The 14,803-nt window shown below is 49.5% G+C and overlaps 1 protein-coding gene across 3 annotated transcripts in view; it reads right to left on the bottom strand.

Annotated features, from left to right (window-relative positions):
• Window positions 1-14,803, bottom strand: part of WSCD2 (WSC domain containing 2) — a 91,271-nt gene that overhangs the window by 21,415 nt on the left and 55,053 nt on the right. For 2 of the 3 annotated variants that reach the window (XM_066260301.1, XM_066260302.1), the window contains exons 3-4: window positions 7,619-7,733; window positions 1,228-1,412 (exon numbers count right to left, since the gene is read on the bottom strand). The exons of the other annotated variant lie outside the window; for it this stretch is intronic. In XM_066260301.1, the coding sequence (XP_066116398.1) occupies window positions 1,228-1,412; window positions 7,619-7,733 (300 nt within the window). The remainder of the gene's footprint in view (window positions 1-1,227; window positions 1,413-7,618; window positions 7,734-14,803) is intronic. 3 annotated transcript variants of the gene reach the window in all.

The following is a 14,803-nucleotide window of genomic DNA, read 5'->3' as shown; positions in this document are numbered from 1 at the left end:
GGGGTCTGAGGCCTTATTACTTATTAAAGTGTAGTCCCTGTTCCAGCAGCCTAGCCATCACCTGGGAGCACCTTGAAAAGGCAGACTCCCGCCTGGACCTGTTGAATCAGAATCCACATTTTAATAAGATCCCAGTAGGGTTCACTGGCACATTCAAGTTTGGGAAGCGCTGGCCCCAGGGTGAGGGGTAGGGCTGTGGATTCCTGCACCTCCCTCCCAACCTCATTCTAAGGGTAACCAGGTGGATCCTCAGCCCTCCAGGTGGGTCAAGGCCATTAGCTCTTTTTATGTATCTGAAGGTCACCTTTCTTTAGACGTGTAGCCTTGGGCAGGTTTACTTAAACTCACTAATGCCTCAGTATCATCACTGTCAAATTCACAACAGTTAACAATCCTGCCTGGAAAGGTTCTAGGGAAGGTAAATGAGATCAGTCCCGTTAAGGGCTTAGCCTGGTGCCTGGAACACAGCAGATTTTGATAATCGGCTATTAATTGCTATTAAACATCCAGGGAGGGGACAGTGGGACAGTGTCCTCAGAAGAGGGCTGCCTCCTGTCCTCTCTTATTTATCCGCCATCTTCCTGCAGGTTGGAAACTGAAGACTTTTCTTATAAGACCGAAGCACAGGCAGCGAGGAATACATTCTTTCTAAGGGAGTATTAAAGACCTCAGCTCTGGAGCTGGTTTAAATTCTCTGCTGTTTATGTGACATTAAACCTCAGTTTTCTCATCTGTAAAATGGGAGTAGGCAAGTAACAGTGCCTATTTCAAGCATCAGTGTGAGATTCAGGTGTACTATTCCATATATGGTGCTCAGAAAAGGATGCATTTCTTGCTGTTTTCACTATTATCGTCATTGTCATCGTTAGACACTGCTTTCAGAGAATCAGAAAAGACAGGCTGAGCTCAGGCTCGGTTTGCTAAAGAGGAAGGTGGGTGCAAATGAGGGATGCAAGCGGTCCAGGAGGCAGCTCAGGATGAGAGAGAAGAGGGCAGGTGGAAACATTTCAAGTAGCTGGAGCAAAGGGCTCTGCACAGAGAGGGGTGGGAGGCGAGGCGAGGCGAGGCTGGGGCAGGACTGTGGCAGCCTCGGGGGGGCAGCCAAAGGCCTGGGAGAGATGGGGAGCCATGGAAGGTGCAGGGCAGGTGTGCAGGTAGGCAGGCGAGGGCCAGGGCCGGCTGACCAAGGAAGGAGCCACAGAGAGGGGTAGGGGCCAACTCACGTACACCTGCGGGCCGACTCCTGGGCCAGCTGCAGCCGGTAGACGGAGAGGCGGTTGGCGCCGCCGCACAGGCTGCCCCGCTCGCCCTTGCACTCCATGTCGCACTCTGCCTCGCTCACGTTTGTCGCCTGGATCTTGTGGCCGCAGTAGCACTCAGCACCGAACTCCAGCCCAGCATACAGGTAACCCCTGGGGGAGGCTGCCGTCACCACGGAGACCCTGGGGACAGGGAGCCTCACCCAGCGTGGAAGCCTGGGGGATGGGAGAACTCTGGGCACCAGGACCACTGCCTTCATCCCCACCTGCTGTGTTATGCATCTATCCACATAGGCACACTATGCCCATCTTGACACCCACATGTGTACTCCTTCAGCACAAGGCATGCTTCATACACACACACACACACACACACACACACACGCGCGCACAACCACCCTCACATCCTGTGGTCCCACACCCCATCCCACTCTCTTGCTACTTCCTGTCTAGAGCTATGAGCCAAACACATCTGCAGAGTCCAACCCCTTTATTCCAGGAAACACCCCCAGGAATGATGCCCCATGTCCCTGGGGAGGCACTGGAGGGAGGGGAGGAAGCAGGGACTCGAGCATCCCTTTGGAAGATGGCAAACCCAGAGTAGCTTATCCAGCCAAGTAAAAAATTCCTTCCCCTAAAGCAAAAAAATATTCCAGGCACCGCAAGGTTTTCAACTTTTTTTTTCCCCCACAGCCATGGAATCTTTTCCTAAAAAGGACTCTTAGTGGACACCCATTCTGTAAACAGATGAAAAGGGGGTTGCTGGCTCTGGCTCCAGGGGGCGGGGTGGAGGGAGGGGTGCAGGAGGAGCCCAGCTCAGTCCTCTCACCCCCGGGGGCCTCTGAGGCTTTCTCCAGAACACTGGTCCCATGATGTGGAGCCACTGGGAAATGCCAGCTCGCGCCTTCACCTGGAACTTCAGGGTGCCGGCTAGAGAGACAGGCTCACCCCAGACTCATACTTCCATGTACCCCTTGTCTGTTGACCCTGGCCTCACTGCTGTCACCTTTGCCAGAAGGACCTCTCAAAAACTAAAGTAGATCACACCTTTCCACTGCCTAAACCCCCCAGTGGTTTCCCCCGCACTCAGAAACAACTAGATGATGTCACTTGGCCTAGAAACCCTCCTCTCAGTGGCTCTTGAAAGGGGGTACCTGCTAGAATCACTTGGGGAACATATTTTTAAATGCCATACCTGGATCCCATTTCCAGAGGGTCTAATTTAATTGGCCCAGGTAAGACCTGGGCAGCAAGAGTTCTCCAGGTGAGGCTTCCTTCCGGTCAAGATGGTGGCGTAGGTAAACGAGGTAGCTCACATCCTCCCACAACCACATCAAAAATACAACTAAACTACAGAACAGTCATTATTCAGAACCACCTGAAATTAATGGAAGTCCTACAACTAAGGATATAAAGAAGAAGTCACAGAGAGACTGATAGGAGGGGCAGAGATGCAGAACAGGCTGGCCCCACACCCACATGTGGTGGATAAAAATTGGGAGGGATATTTCAGCTATGGTGGTCCTCACTGAGGAGTGAGGGCCCCATACCAGGCCCCCCAGCACAGGATTCCATGCTGGGAAGAGAAGTCCCCATAACTCCTGGCTGTAAAAACCAGTGTGGATTGAGGCTGAGTGAGAAGGAAGGCTGCCGGAGTCGCAGGCCCACACAGATTTAACTGGGACTCATTTGCTCTGAGCTCCAGTGCTGGGGCAGCGGCTCAAAAGGCACTAGGGATAGATGGGAAGGAACTGAAGTGTTTGGCATCAGAGCCAGAGCTGGAGGAACCACTTTCTCCCAGACAGAAGAGTTGGCAGAGGCCAATGTTCCTTAAATGAGCCCTCCCCCACAGAGCCAGCAGGTGGGCACCATAGCTGAGACTCCACCAACCTGGCTCACACTGTTTGCCCTACCCAGGTGATTCCCTGAGACCCAGCCCCACCCAATTTTGGGCCCACCCATGCTGTTTCCAGTATCTTTTCCATACAAATGGCCTGTCTTGGCTCACAGTTCATACTTTCCTGAAATCTCTTAAACAAGCAGCATCTAGCCTCAGCATGCTCTGTGCCTCTTGCTAAGTGGCTCCAGGCCTGACACTAGTGGCAGCTGGCTTTGGTTGGCACTTGGCCTTTCTTGAGCACCTCTAAGCCCAGCCCAAGCAGCAGCCACCTGCAGATCTCTTTTTAGCTCATGCTGGGTGGCCCCAGTAGAACACAGGGGGTAACTGACCTTGGCCTGCACCTCCCGGGAGGCCCGAGAGCTGGCGTACCTGGTGGACAGCTTCAGACCATGTTGAAGCACTACCCAACCACCTCCTCCACAGCCTGTAAAGGCAATACACTCAAGGGATGGTCTGTGGAGGTACCAGAGCCCCACTGAGGTAAGTCCTGCTCTGTGAGATAGGCCTCGGCACAGCTGATCCTCCATGGTGGTCACAGCCAGTCCTTGCAGGTGACCGCCCTGGGGGGTAAGTCCCTCCCATCGCCCTGTCAACAGCAATCAAGGCTCAACTAATTCAGGACGTGCACACGGCCCACATGAGCCTGGGGGTGGGGTATACCTAGAGGGTACAGCTTAGGTGAATAGGGACATTGTGCCACTAGACCTTACAGGACACCAACTATATTAGACCACTCTACCAAACCCAGGAGACATAATAGCTCCATCTAATACACAGAAACAAACACAGGGAGGCAACGAAAATGAGGAGACAAAGAAACAGATCCCAAATGAAAGAACAGAACAAAACTCCAAGAAAAGGACTAAGCAAAAAGGAGAGAAGCCATCCACTAGATGCAGAGGTCAAAACACTGGTCATAAAGACGCTCAATGAACTTAGGGGAAGAGTGGATGAACTTAGGACTTTAACAGCATAAAAAAGACATGAAAACTATATTAAAAAATAGTCAGAAATGAAGGATACACTAACTAAAATGAAAAATAATTTATAAGAAATCAACAGTAGAGAATCAAAACAGCAATTTGGAATAAGAGGATGCAAAAAACACCCAATCAGAACAGCAAAAAGAAAAAAGAATTAATAAAAATGCAGACAGTGTAAGGAGCCTCTGGGACAAATCAAGCATACTAACATTTATTTGTATCATGGGGGCGCCAGAAGAAGAAGAGAGAGAGTGGCCCTGGCCGGTTGGCTCAGCGATAGAGCGTTGGCCTGGTGTGCGGGGGACCCGGGTTCGATTCCCGGCCAGGGCACATAGGAGAAGCGCCCATTTGCTTCTCCATTCCCCCCCCCCCCTTCCTCTCTGTCTCTCTCTTCCCCTCCCGCAGCCAAGGCTCCATGGGAGCAAAGATGGCCCGGGCGCTGGGGATGGCCCCCTGCCCCAGGTGCTAGAGTGGCTCTGGTCGCGGCAGAGCGACCCCCCGGAGGGGCAGAGCATCGCCCCTGGTGGGCGTGCCAGGTGGATCCCGGTCGGGCACATGCGGGAGTCTGTCTGACTGTCTCTCCCCGTTTCCAGCTTCAGAAAAATGCAAAAAAAAAAAAAAAAAGAAGAAAGAGAGCAAGAAATTGAAAACCTATTTAAAAAATAATGGTGGAAACTTCCCTAATCTGGTAAAGGAAATAGACATAGTCCAGGAAGCAAAGAGAGTCCCAAACAGGATGAACCCAAAGAGTCTGACACCAAGACACATCATAATCAAAATGTAAAAGGTTAAAGACAAAAAGAGAATCTTAAAAGCAGCAAGAGAAAAGCAGTTAGTTACCTACAGGAGAGCTCCCATAAGACTGTCACCTGATTTCTCAACAGAAACTTTGCAGGCCAGAAGAGATTAGCACAAAATATTCAAAGTGATGAAAAGCAAGGACCTACCACCAAGACTACTCTACCCAGCAAAGCTATCATTTGGAATTGAAGGACACATAAAAGAGCTTCCCAGACAAGAAAAAGCTAAAGGAGTTCATCACCACCACACCAGGACGATTATATGAAAAATTAAAAGGTCTTCTTTAAGAAGAAGAAGTAGGAAAGAAAAAAAGATCAAATATATGAATAATAAAATGGCAATAAATACATATCTATCAACAATTGAAACTAAAAAATAAACAAGCAGAACAGAAACAGACTCACAGATACAGAGAACATATTGATGATTGCCAGATGGGAGGGGCCTCAGGGGAATGGGTGAAAAAGATGAAGGGATTAAGAAGTACAGATGGGTAGTAACAGAATAGTCATGAGAATGTAAAATACGGCATGGGGGATATAGTCAATAATATTGTAATAACCACATATGGGTGTCAGATGGGTACAAGATTTATCAGAATGATCACTTAGTAAGTTGTATAATGTCTAACCACTGGGGTGTACACCTGAAACTGATATAATTATTCTTTGTCGACTGTAATTGAAAAATAAAAAAAGATCTAAAAATACTAATAATAAAAATATAAAGTTCCCCAGGTGATTCTAAGGTGCAGCTGGGTATGAGGATCAGAGCAGTTGAGCCCCATTCCTTTGACCTTTATGATCCCCTGAACCTCACAGAGCACCCCCAGCCCAGCACCCGTCACTCTTTATTGTTTCCACACCCCGTCTTCTCTTATGTGGAATACGGATTGTTCCTACCTCATAGAAGGTCTTGTGGGGGTTAAAGAGTGAACGTTTGTAAAGGACTGAGGACAGTGCCTAGCACAGAGCAGGCACCCACTAGGTATAACCTGTTGCTATTCCCCGGCCCAAGGCTGTTCACGCCTGCGTTTCCCCTACTAGCCAGGGAGCCCCTGAGGGCAGGGCTGGGTAGACTCATCTCTGTGTTTCCAGCACCTGAGCGCACAGTGGGGCAGCCAGAAGACATTTGCTGAACTGAACCTCATTACGTGAGCTGATCTGACTTGTTTTCTGAAGCTCACCCTGGCTGTCACCTGCTCTGCGAGGTCTCTCCGGTGTTCCAGTCTGCGATTTATTCCACTGCCACCCTCATCTCACGACACTGCCCTCTTCTGCGTACAGGCCTGTCCCTTTGTCTAGGCCAGTGGTCGGCAAACTCATTAGTCAACAGAGCCAAATATCAATAGTACAACGATTGAAATTTCTTTTGAGAGCCAAATTTTTTAAACTTAAACTATATGGGTAGGTACAGTGTTATTAACTTAATTAGGGTACTCCTAAGCTGGCCTTTGTACTCACACATGGTATTTTGTGGAAGAGCCACACTCAAGGTGCCAAAGAGCCAAATGTGGCTCGCGAGCCACAGTTTGCCAACCACTGGTCTAGGCTGTGAGCTCCGCGAGGGCACGGACTCGGGGCCATTCACCTCGGTCTCCCCACAATTCGATACATAAATGAATGAATTGGTATCGCCAAGGCTCAGAGTCTTCCCAGAGCTGGAGGGGGTCCTGGGCGCAGGACTTCAATGGTGGTACCAGGAAGCTGATTATAGAAGGGACAGTGTTTCCTAATCAGGGACAGAGGGAGGAGTCCCTTGATCACCTGCTTGCCCATTTCCACTCCGGGCATGCAGCTGAAGTCCTTCAGAGCTTGTGACCCCCAGAGCCAGCCAGATGAAGTCTGAAGGTGAACATGTTAGAGTCCTCTTCACAAGCCACCACGGGCCAGGGGACCCGGGACACAAGGGGAGGAGAAGGGCAGCTTAGCCCCAAGGTGCCCCTAGGGCAGCAATGCTGGTGCCCAGGCCTGGACCGAGGGTCCATCCCTGCTCACCAGCCCTTTGGGGCCCCATCCTCTCTAGGAAGTCAGATGCCTTCCCCATTGTAGGTTCTAATCCAACACATCGTTTTATTCTTGGATTAAAAACCACAGTCTGGATAGGCAAGTGTCTCTCCCCGGGAGGAGACGGGCCTTCTCTGCTGGGAAGCCGTTAAGTCCCCCCAATACCCAGGCGCCCATCTCACATTTCCCAGGACGTCTCGTAAGCTTCCTGCTCAGATTCACACCTGTGTGCACAGGAACACCCACTCGTGCTTTTCCTACACACAAGCACAATTCTGGACCCTTGCCCACATATTCACAAAGACTCCCGCACACACAGCCACTGTGATTTGAAGAGAACTGTGTGTTGGCATTAAGCTCACAAGCATAGCCAGCTGACCCTGCACACTGCTGATTCACTCCTAGGCACAGTCTCACACAACTGCACGATCAGAACCCTCACAGATCAACTCCTGAGTGATTCTGCTCATTTGCATGCCTGTGTACGTGCACGCACGCACACACGCACACACACTTATGCATGCACACCCTTGCACCACACTTTCCTTGTGGCCACGTGCTCACCCTCCTCCATCACACCCTCCCATGGAAAAGGAAAGAACACCATGGGCAGGAACCTGAGAAAGAAGGGGTCTGAAACGAATGGAGCCTGGGGCATCGGGGCCCTACCGTTCTGCACAGTTGTCCTGGCAACGGAAGACAGTCATCTTTTTGTAGTCGAAAAAGGACACGCCTCGCAGGGCCCGACTCTGGGTGTCATCCAGGTAGCAGCCGATGTACTTGGCTTTGGGGAGAGGAGAAAAGTCAGATTGGGCTAGGGACAAAGCTGAAAAGGTTACAGGAGTAACCAGCGTGCCTCTGGCCATGTGGCCTTGTTGCCTCTTGGGTACCAATTCCTTCCTCTGAGAGGAAAAGCAGACAAGAGACACTGAAAGCCATGTGCACTGATTGGTAGGACCTGGTCCCGCAGGGTCGTGGAGTCCAGTGGATAAGGCTGTGGGCCCTGGAGGCCCACAGAGCAGAGGAGGGGACCCTTCCATGGCCAGGGTTAAGGTCAAACCCGTAGGCTCTACTGGTGACAAGTGGGCATGCAGGAATTCAAGCCAAGGTCATTCCGGAAGCCCCGAGCAGATGAGACCCACATTAGGACAGCTCTGAAGACTCTGACTTTTGACAGCATGCTGTCATTTCTACAAGATGCCTTAAGACATTCGTCCTTAGAAGGAGCGCTGGCTCAAGGTCGGTCCTTCCTCTGCATTCTGTTCCATCCTAGCACTGGCCCTGGGAGTTTAGGACAGTTAACCTCTCCGAGGCCTAATTTTCTTCACAGTGGGGATGCCACTACCAACCCAGTGGGGTCAGAATGGGATGGCTGTGTAACTGTTTCTACCATAGTGTCATGCAGAAAACAGGCACAAAGGCGAGGTGAGCGGAACAAGGAGCTGGCCATTCACCATGCTGGACGCCTACTTTGCAGCTTGCCCTGATTGCGGGCCAAGGTGAATGCTTCCATCCGAAGGAAAATTTTAAATGACATAAAACAACCATCCCATTTTAAACCATATATTCCATTCTCTTAAAGCAGTAAATGTGTCCCTGTGTTCCACGGTGAAGAGTGATTCTCATGCACGAAGATTCATAAATGGCATTTACCATGTATGACGTCCTTTCCCACGTGTTCTCACAATTATCATCATTGATTTGGACACAGTTTGTGAAGTGCTTTACACATTGAATGTTTACAATGATCCTATGAGATAAGTACTAATATCCGCATTCTGTACAGAAGAAGAAACAGGCCCAGGGAGGTTGCCCAAGGAAACACAGCTTGCACGTGTGGAGTCAGGATTGAGCCCACACACTCTGGCCTACGTTCTTCTTTTTATTTTTTTTAAAATTGACTTTAGAGAGAGAAAGAAAGAAAGAGAAATAGAAACATGGATTTGTTGTCCCACTTGTTTATGCATTCATTGGTTCATTCCTGTATGTACCCGACTGGGAACCAAACCTGCAACCTTGGCGTATCGGGATGATGCTCCAACCAACTGAGTCACCCGGCCAGGGTCCTGGCCTATGTCCTGAACTACTGCTTGTTTCCTCTTGACTCTGGAGTTCTTTGCAATGACCCATGTGAAGGTGGGAGCGCTGGCTTTCTCACACTTCCCTTAAACAATTGAACAGAGGCTCTGCCTGAAACCTGCAGCTAATTGGTGGCAGAAAAAAAGCTTAAATCCAGGTCCATGGGACCCCAAACCAGTGCTCTTCCCTCTCTTCCACTTGGAAGTAACTGGAGGTTGGACCGAGGATCCAGTCAGCCCTTGGAATTGCACGGTCCTCGCAGGAAATGATCGAGGCCAATACCACGCGCAGCGTGGTTGCTTTTCCTGGCTAGGCTGCTGTCTGTTTAAACCGCAGGTGTCTTGTCCCCCTTTACTCATGGTGCAGAGCAGGGTCTAGCAGAAGGGGCAGGCTCGTGACATCGTTCTCCTCGATGCCGCCCTACTAAGTGTGGGATTTGTCAGCCCTGCTGGAGACACACCTTGACCTCCATCAACTTGAATTTCTTGTGAAAGACAGAGGTGATCTGGTCGACTAAGAACAAGTCCATCTTCAAAAAGAAACATTGTCCTTCCTGGAGCAGGCATCTCAGACAGTGACAGCTCTAGAGAAACCCACATCTTGTCATTGTGCTTGTTCAACAATGTAAGTCCCTCCTGTCACAGATTGGAATCCTGCCCTGTGACCTGGGGCATGGTTAGTGTTCACACCTGACCTGGGAAGATGTCTGTGGGATGTGTTGGTGAGTTCTCACAACCTCGGATCAACAATCCACTAGGGCAGTGGTTTTCAACCTTCTCACATACGGGAGTGGTGAGAATAGGAAAATTATTTCGGGGACCACTAAGGCAGAAATAACCCTGAGCAAAAGTGAATTCAACTAAGGTCACCGGGTCTGTAATCTTCATACAACATCAGGGTGGTTACTCTTTTGCTGACCAGCACAAAATTTCTGGTGGACTGGTTTGCAAACCAGCAGTTGAAAAACTTGCACTAAAGGACAGAGTATCCAAGGATGTGTTGTAGGATGGCAGGAGGAGAAAAGAGAGGGAGCAGGAGGAAGGGAGACAAAGGAGAATGATGGGAAGGAGGTTGGGAGGAAGGGATAGGAGTGAGAAAGTGGGGAGAGAGAGCGAGGAAGGGGGAAAGACTACTTTGGCAACATGAAGTCTTTGTCATAGACCAACAGTTGTGTGTGTGTGTGTGTGTGTGTGTGTGTGTGAGAGAGAGAGAGAGAGAGAGAGAGAGAGAGAGAGAGAGAATTCTCACATCGACTTAACTATATAGGCCATGCCTAATTTTAAAAAATTCAATACCAAAACCCTCATTAATCCATTTTACAGATGAGGAAACTGATCCTAGTGACTATTAACATCTGTCTCCCTGAGAACTGATCTTGCCTGACCTGTGGTGGTGCCATGGAGAGAGGGTCAACTTGGAACGTTGAGGTCACTGGTTTGAAATCCTTGGACTTGCCTGGTCAAGGCACATATGACAAGCAACAAGCAAGCAATGAACAACTACAGTGAAGCAACTGTGAGTTGATACTTCTTGCTCCCCCCCCCCTTTCTGTAAAACCAATAAAATCTTTAAAAAATTAAGTGATCTTAGTTTGGGCATATGGTATAATGTTCTGATGGGTAACCACTCAGGTTGTTTTGTGTTACTCTTTTCCAAGCAGAATTAGAAGCTATGTAATTTTCTATGTTTTACTTGAAAGGTAAGCTCAGGTCTACCTTCCAACCATTTTACATTTGGGCAGGATTTTACTTCCTTTGGGCCCACAGGCTTCAGGACCTTAAACAGCTGCACTAACACCTGATAGGGAGGGATGCTATCACTGGGCATGGAGCTGGATGTACTATGATTTTGGGTGGTCTTGCCTTACAGTGAGGGTAGCTGTGTTTGGCTCTAAGTGGGAAAGTGGATTGCATTAGGAGAGTTGTTTTTTTTTAATAATCAAATTAACAGGAGTGAGAGTATATGTCACAGGCATGTTCACTGTGGAGAAGGGGTGGACTGTAATATACCATTTGTGCCTTCAAAGCACCCCTCTTCCTATTTTTCTATTAACAGACCTTACCCACCTGACCATGGGAAGACACTGACCTTGGCAGGGCCAGTCATCATTGTCCTTCCCACCAGCCAGGGATCGATTGCTCTGGGGAAGGGCACATGGCCTTTCTTTGGATTCTTATGAATTAAAGCTAGGGTGGAGGGGAATATGTTTCCCTTGGAATATGGCACTGGCATTCTGTAAGCCCAGAGCTACAAACAGCCGCAAGCCCTGGCACTGAAGCCATTCTGTGTAGGAGAAGAGCCAAGCGAAGGCAGACACAAGCAGAGCAGAGAATTAGAAATTGTCCATTCAAAAATCTAGCCCCTTCCACATATATGGTGAGTCCCAATATATTTTCTTTTTTAGCTTAGGCTAGTTCAAGATGCATTTTTGTCCCTTGATTGATATGCTGACTCTCAAGCTAAGTTGCTTGGGTCTATCCAGCTGTGAGGGTCTAGACCAAACCCATGTCCAGCCTGTCTACTCCTCATTTTTATGCACCACACTGAGTGCCAGCTTGGTGGGAGGGCGCTTCGTCCTCACCAGAAAGAGCAGGGGAGGGAGAAAGGGGAAGAGACAGTCCCTTGGGAGAGAAGGGATGAGATTCAACTGTAGGTCCCTGTGCCCCAAAGCCTGGGGTTTTCAATGCTGTTCCACCCCCTTCCTAACCCTCCCACGAGGCCAGGCATCAGGATGAGCTGTCCCCCGTAACAGGTGCTCAAAGACTTGCTGCACAGAGAGATGACTCTCTGTGTCCTCATCTGCCAACAGGAGGGATAACAGGATACATGGTTGGTCCTTCATTAATGTTCTGGAGAAACATGGGCCTATTACATACCGTGACCCGAGGAATGGGCCGAGCTCTCCTGGTTAGGGTATGAGTCTGCAGGTGGTTTTCTCCCTGTTCTGGGCAAGGGCTGGTGACTCCTTTCCCACAGTGCAGGCTCTGACCAACACAACCTTCATCCCTGTCCCTGGAGTTCTACCTCCCACTGAGCTCATCAGTGTGGCTACCTCCAACCCCCTTGGGCCATTTTCCCAGAGCCCCACCTTCAAATCCTGCCACAGTGGCAGGTGGCAGACTCCTTCAGAGAAGAAAGGAGGAGTCCAGGTATGTAAAACAGACAGAGTCATGGGCCACTTGAGGGTGGATTAATGGCCTTGTCCACACCATCTATCAGCTCATCTCCATAGCTTTCCAAATATTGCTGACGCCGCAAAGTCGCCAGGCCAGGCCATTTATCTCAGGCGCAGAAACCGGTGAGGGGTGAGCTTGGGAGAGCATGCGCATCTGGGAAAATGCCCTTCTGGCGGCGTTCTTTCCTTTCTTTTTCTTGTTTCTTTTGCTTCAATTAATCTTCCCTTTCAAGAATTTCTGCTCTCTTCAATAAAGGTAATTTGTTAAAAGGGTAGCTAAACACAACTCATTTGTATTCCTCTCACTTACTGTTTGTGAGTCGATGCACAAACAGGAGGCAGTAGAGTATACTTGAAGAATGGTGGAGTTGATCGGACCTGGGTTCAAATCCTGACATAGCAGTAGCCTTGTGCTATTTACTCATGCTCTGTGAGATACTGTTCTCCTGCCTGAAAAGTGGGACTGAAAATACAGGTGCTGGCACACTCCCCCTTCCGGGAGCACGCCCTTGCCTTTCTCTTCTCCTCCACTTTCCCCACAGGCATGCATCTCCTAAACCAGGGGTCCCCAAACTTTTTACACAGGGGGCCAGTTCACTGTCCCTCAGACCATTGGAGGGCCAGACTATAAAAAAAACTATGAACAAATCCCTATGCACACTGCACATATCTTATTTTAAAGTAAAAAAACAAAACAGGAACAAATACAATATTTAAAGTAAAGAACAAGAAAATTTAAATCAATAAACTGACCAGTATTTCAATGGGAACTATGGGCCTCCTTTTGGCTAATGAGATGGTCAATGTCCGGTTCCATATTTGTCACTGCCAGATGTAACAAGTGATGTGACGTGCTTCCGGAGCCATGAGGCATGCATCCCACGTCACTGGAAGTAGTACTGTATGTGAGCAATGCCATGCTTTGCGTCTCTCACTGACCACCAATGAAAGAGGTACCCCTTCCAGAAGTGCGGCGGGGGCCGGATAAATGGCCTCAGGGGGCCGCATGTGGCCCATGGGCCGTAGTTTGGGGACCCCTGTCCTAAACGCTAAGCTTCCCCATGAGACTCGCAACCAGGGGAGCAGTGGGCAGCCAGCTAGCCCCCTAAAGCTATCTTCAAGGCCCCTTTTTCTCCCACTTCCCAGTGAGCTGACAGCAGCCCCATCTTGGCTCATCTTGTCACTGTGACCTATTTCTCAGTGAGCCAAAGCAACCCCACCTAGTCTCTCCCTTGTTGCTTCTTCTGTCCTAAGCCCTTCCTTGTTTCACTGTCCCCAGCTTTAATAAACATACTCTCAAGATAAAATAGAGGTGTTATGGGTTGAATTGTGTCCCCTTCCCCCCAAAAAGAAAAGATATGTTGAAGTCCTAAGTCCAGGACTCAGAATGTGACCATATCTGGAAACAGGGTTGTTACAGATATAATTTGTCAAGTTAGGAGGTCATGCTGGAGTAGGATGGGCCCCAATCCAATAGGACTGGTGTCCTACCTGTAAGAGGATGCGTATCTGAAGACACAGGGACACAAGGACAAAGCCATGTGAAGACAGAGGCAGAGACTGAAGAAGTGATGAGCTGCAAGCCAAGGCATGTCCAGGGTGGCTGGTGACACCGGGATCTGGAGGAAGGCACGGACCAGACTCTCCCTTGGGGCCGTTGAGGGTACACACCCCTGCCAACATCTGGATTTTGGACTGTTGGCCTCCAGAACTGAGAGATGATAAATTTCTGTTCTTTGAAGCCACCTAGTCCATTGTGTTTTGTTATGGCAGCCCAAGGACACTAATACAAGGTATATTGCTGAGACTGATGCTATGTAAGATTAATCTACGTATTGAGCTTAGCACCCAGCCTGGCACCCAGCCTGGAGTCTAATGTTAAGTACTTTCTCCCCCAAAATGAAACTGAGGCTCAGAGAGGTGAGGTGACCTGCCCAAGGTTGCACAGTCAGCAAGTTGCAGAACTGGGAGTTGAATCCTGATTTGACTGCTCAAAGCACAGGTCTCCTTCAAGGTTGGGCAAGGTGAAGGACCTAGCAGAGGTGACTGACATGTTGTAGGTGCCACTTCCATCCCTCCCACCCCTCAAAGCCCCCCCCCCCAAGTCAGACTTCCTGCCCAGCCCCAGCCCAGCCTGGGAGCAGCTCCACCTTCCCTCTCCTGCCCCATGATGGGCTCTGAATCCTTTACAGTTTAAGACCTGTGTCAGCCACACTGCATCAAGCAGAGCCCCAGCCGGCTTCAGAGGGAAACCGAATGTGTTTAGCGGAAGGTCGGAGGGGCGTCTCGTTTCTATTAGCGTTAATCTAATATGTTGTCTTTTCTCGCTGAACTCTGAATAAGTTAATCAAGGACAGGCAGGATTTGTGTTCTCCTGGTAACGCCGCCTGATTCCAGAGACTGCCTGCTGAGAGCTCTGGGCTCTGGGCTTCTTTCTTATTTTCCCTTCCTTCTCTTTCCTTACAGTTTATAAAATATGTAAGAGTTCCAGGGACAGGGTGTTGGGCATCATATAGAAGAAGCTCACAAGCTCTGGAGTTCAACGAACCTTGTTACAAAGACCTGGGGTAAATGACTTCTCTCTGCGTTTTAATTCTTTT

Source organism: Saccopteryx bilineata, chromosome 2, assembly GCF_036850765.1.
Source record: "Saccopteryx bilineata isolate mSacBil1 chromosome 2, mSacBil1_pri_phased_curated, whole genome shotgun sequence".
Taxonomy (NCBI): domain Eukaryota; kingdom Metazoa; phylum Chordata; class Mammalia; order Chiroptera; family Emballonuridae; genus Saccopteryx; species Saccopteryx bilineata.
Note: the sequence above shows the minus strand (reverse complement) of the source record. Positions and strands in the feature narration are given on the sequence as shown.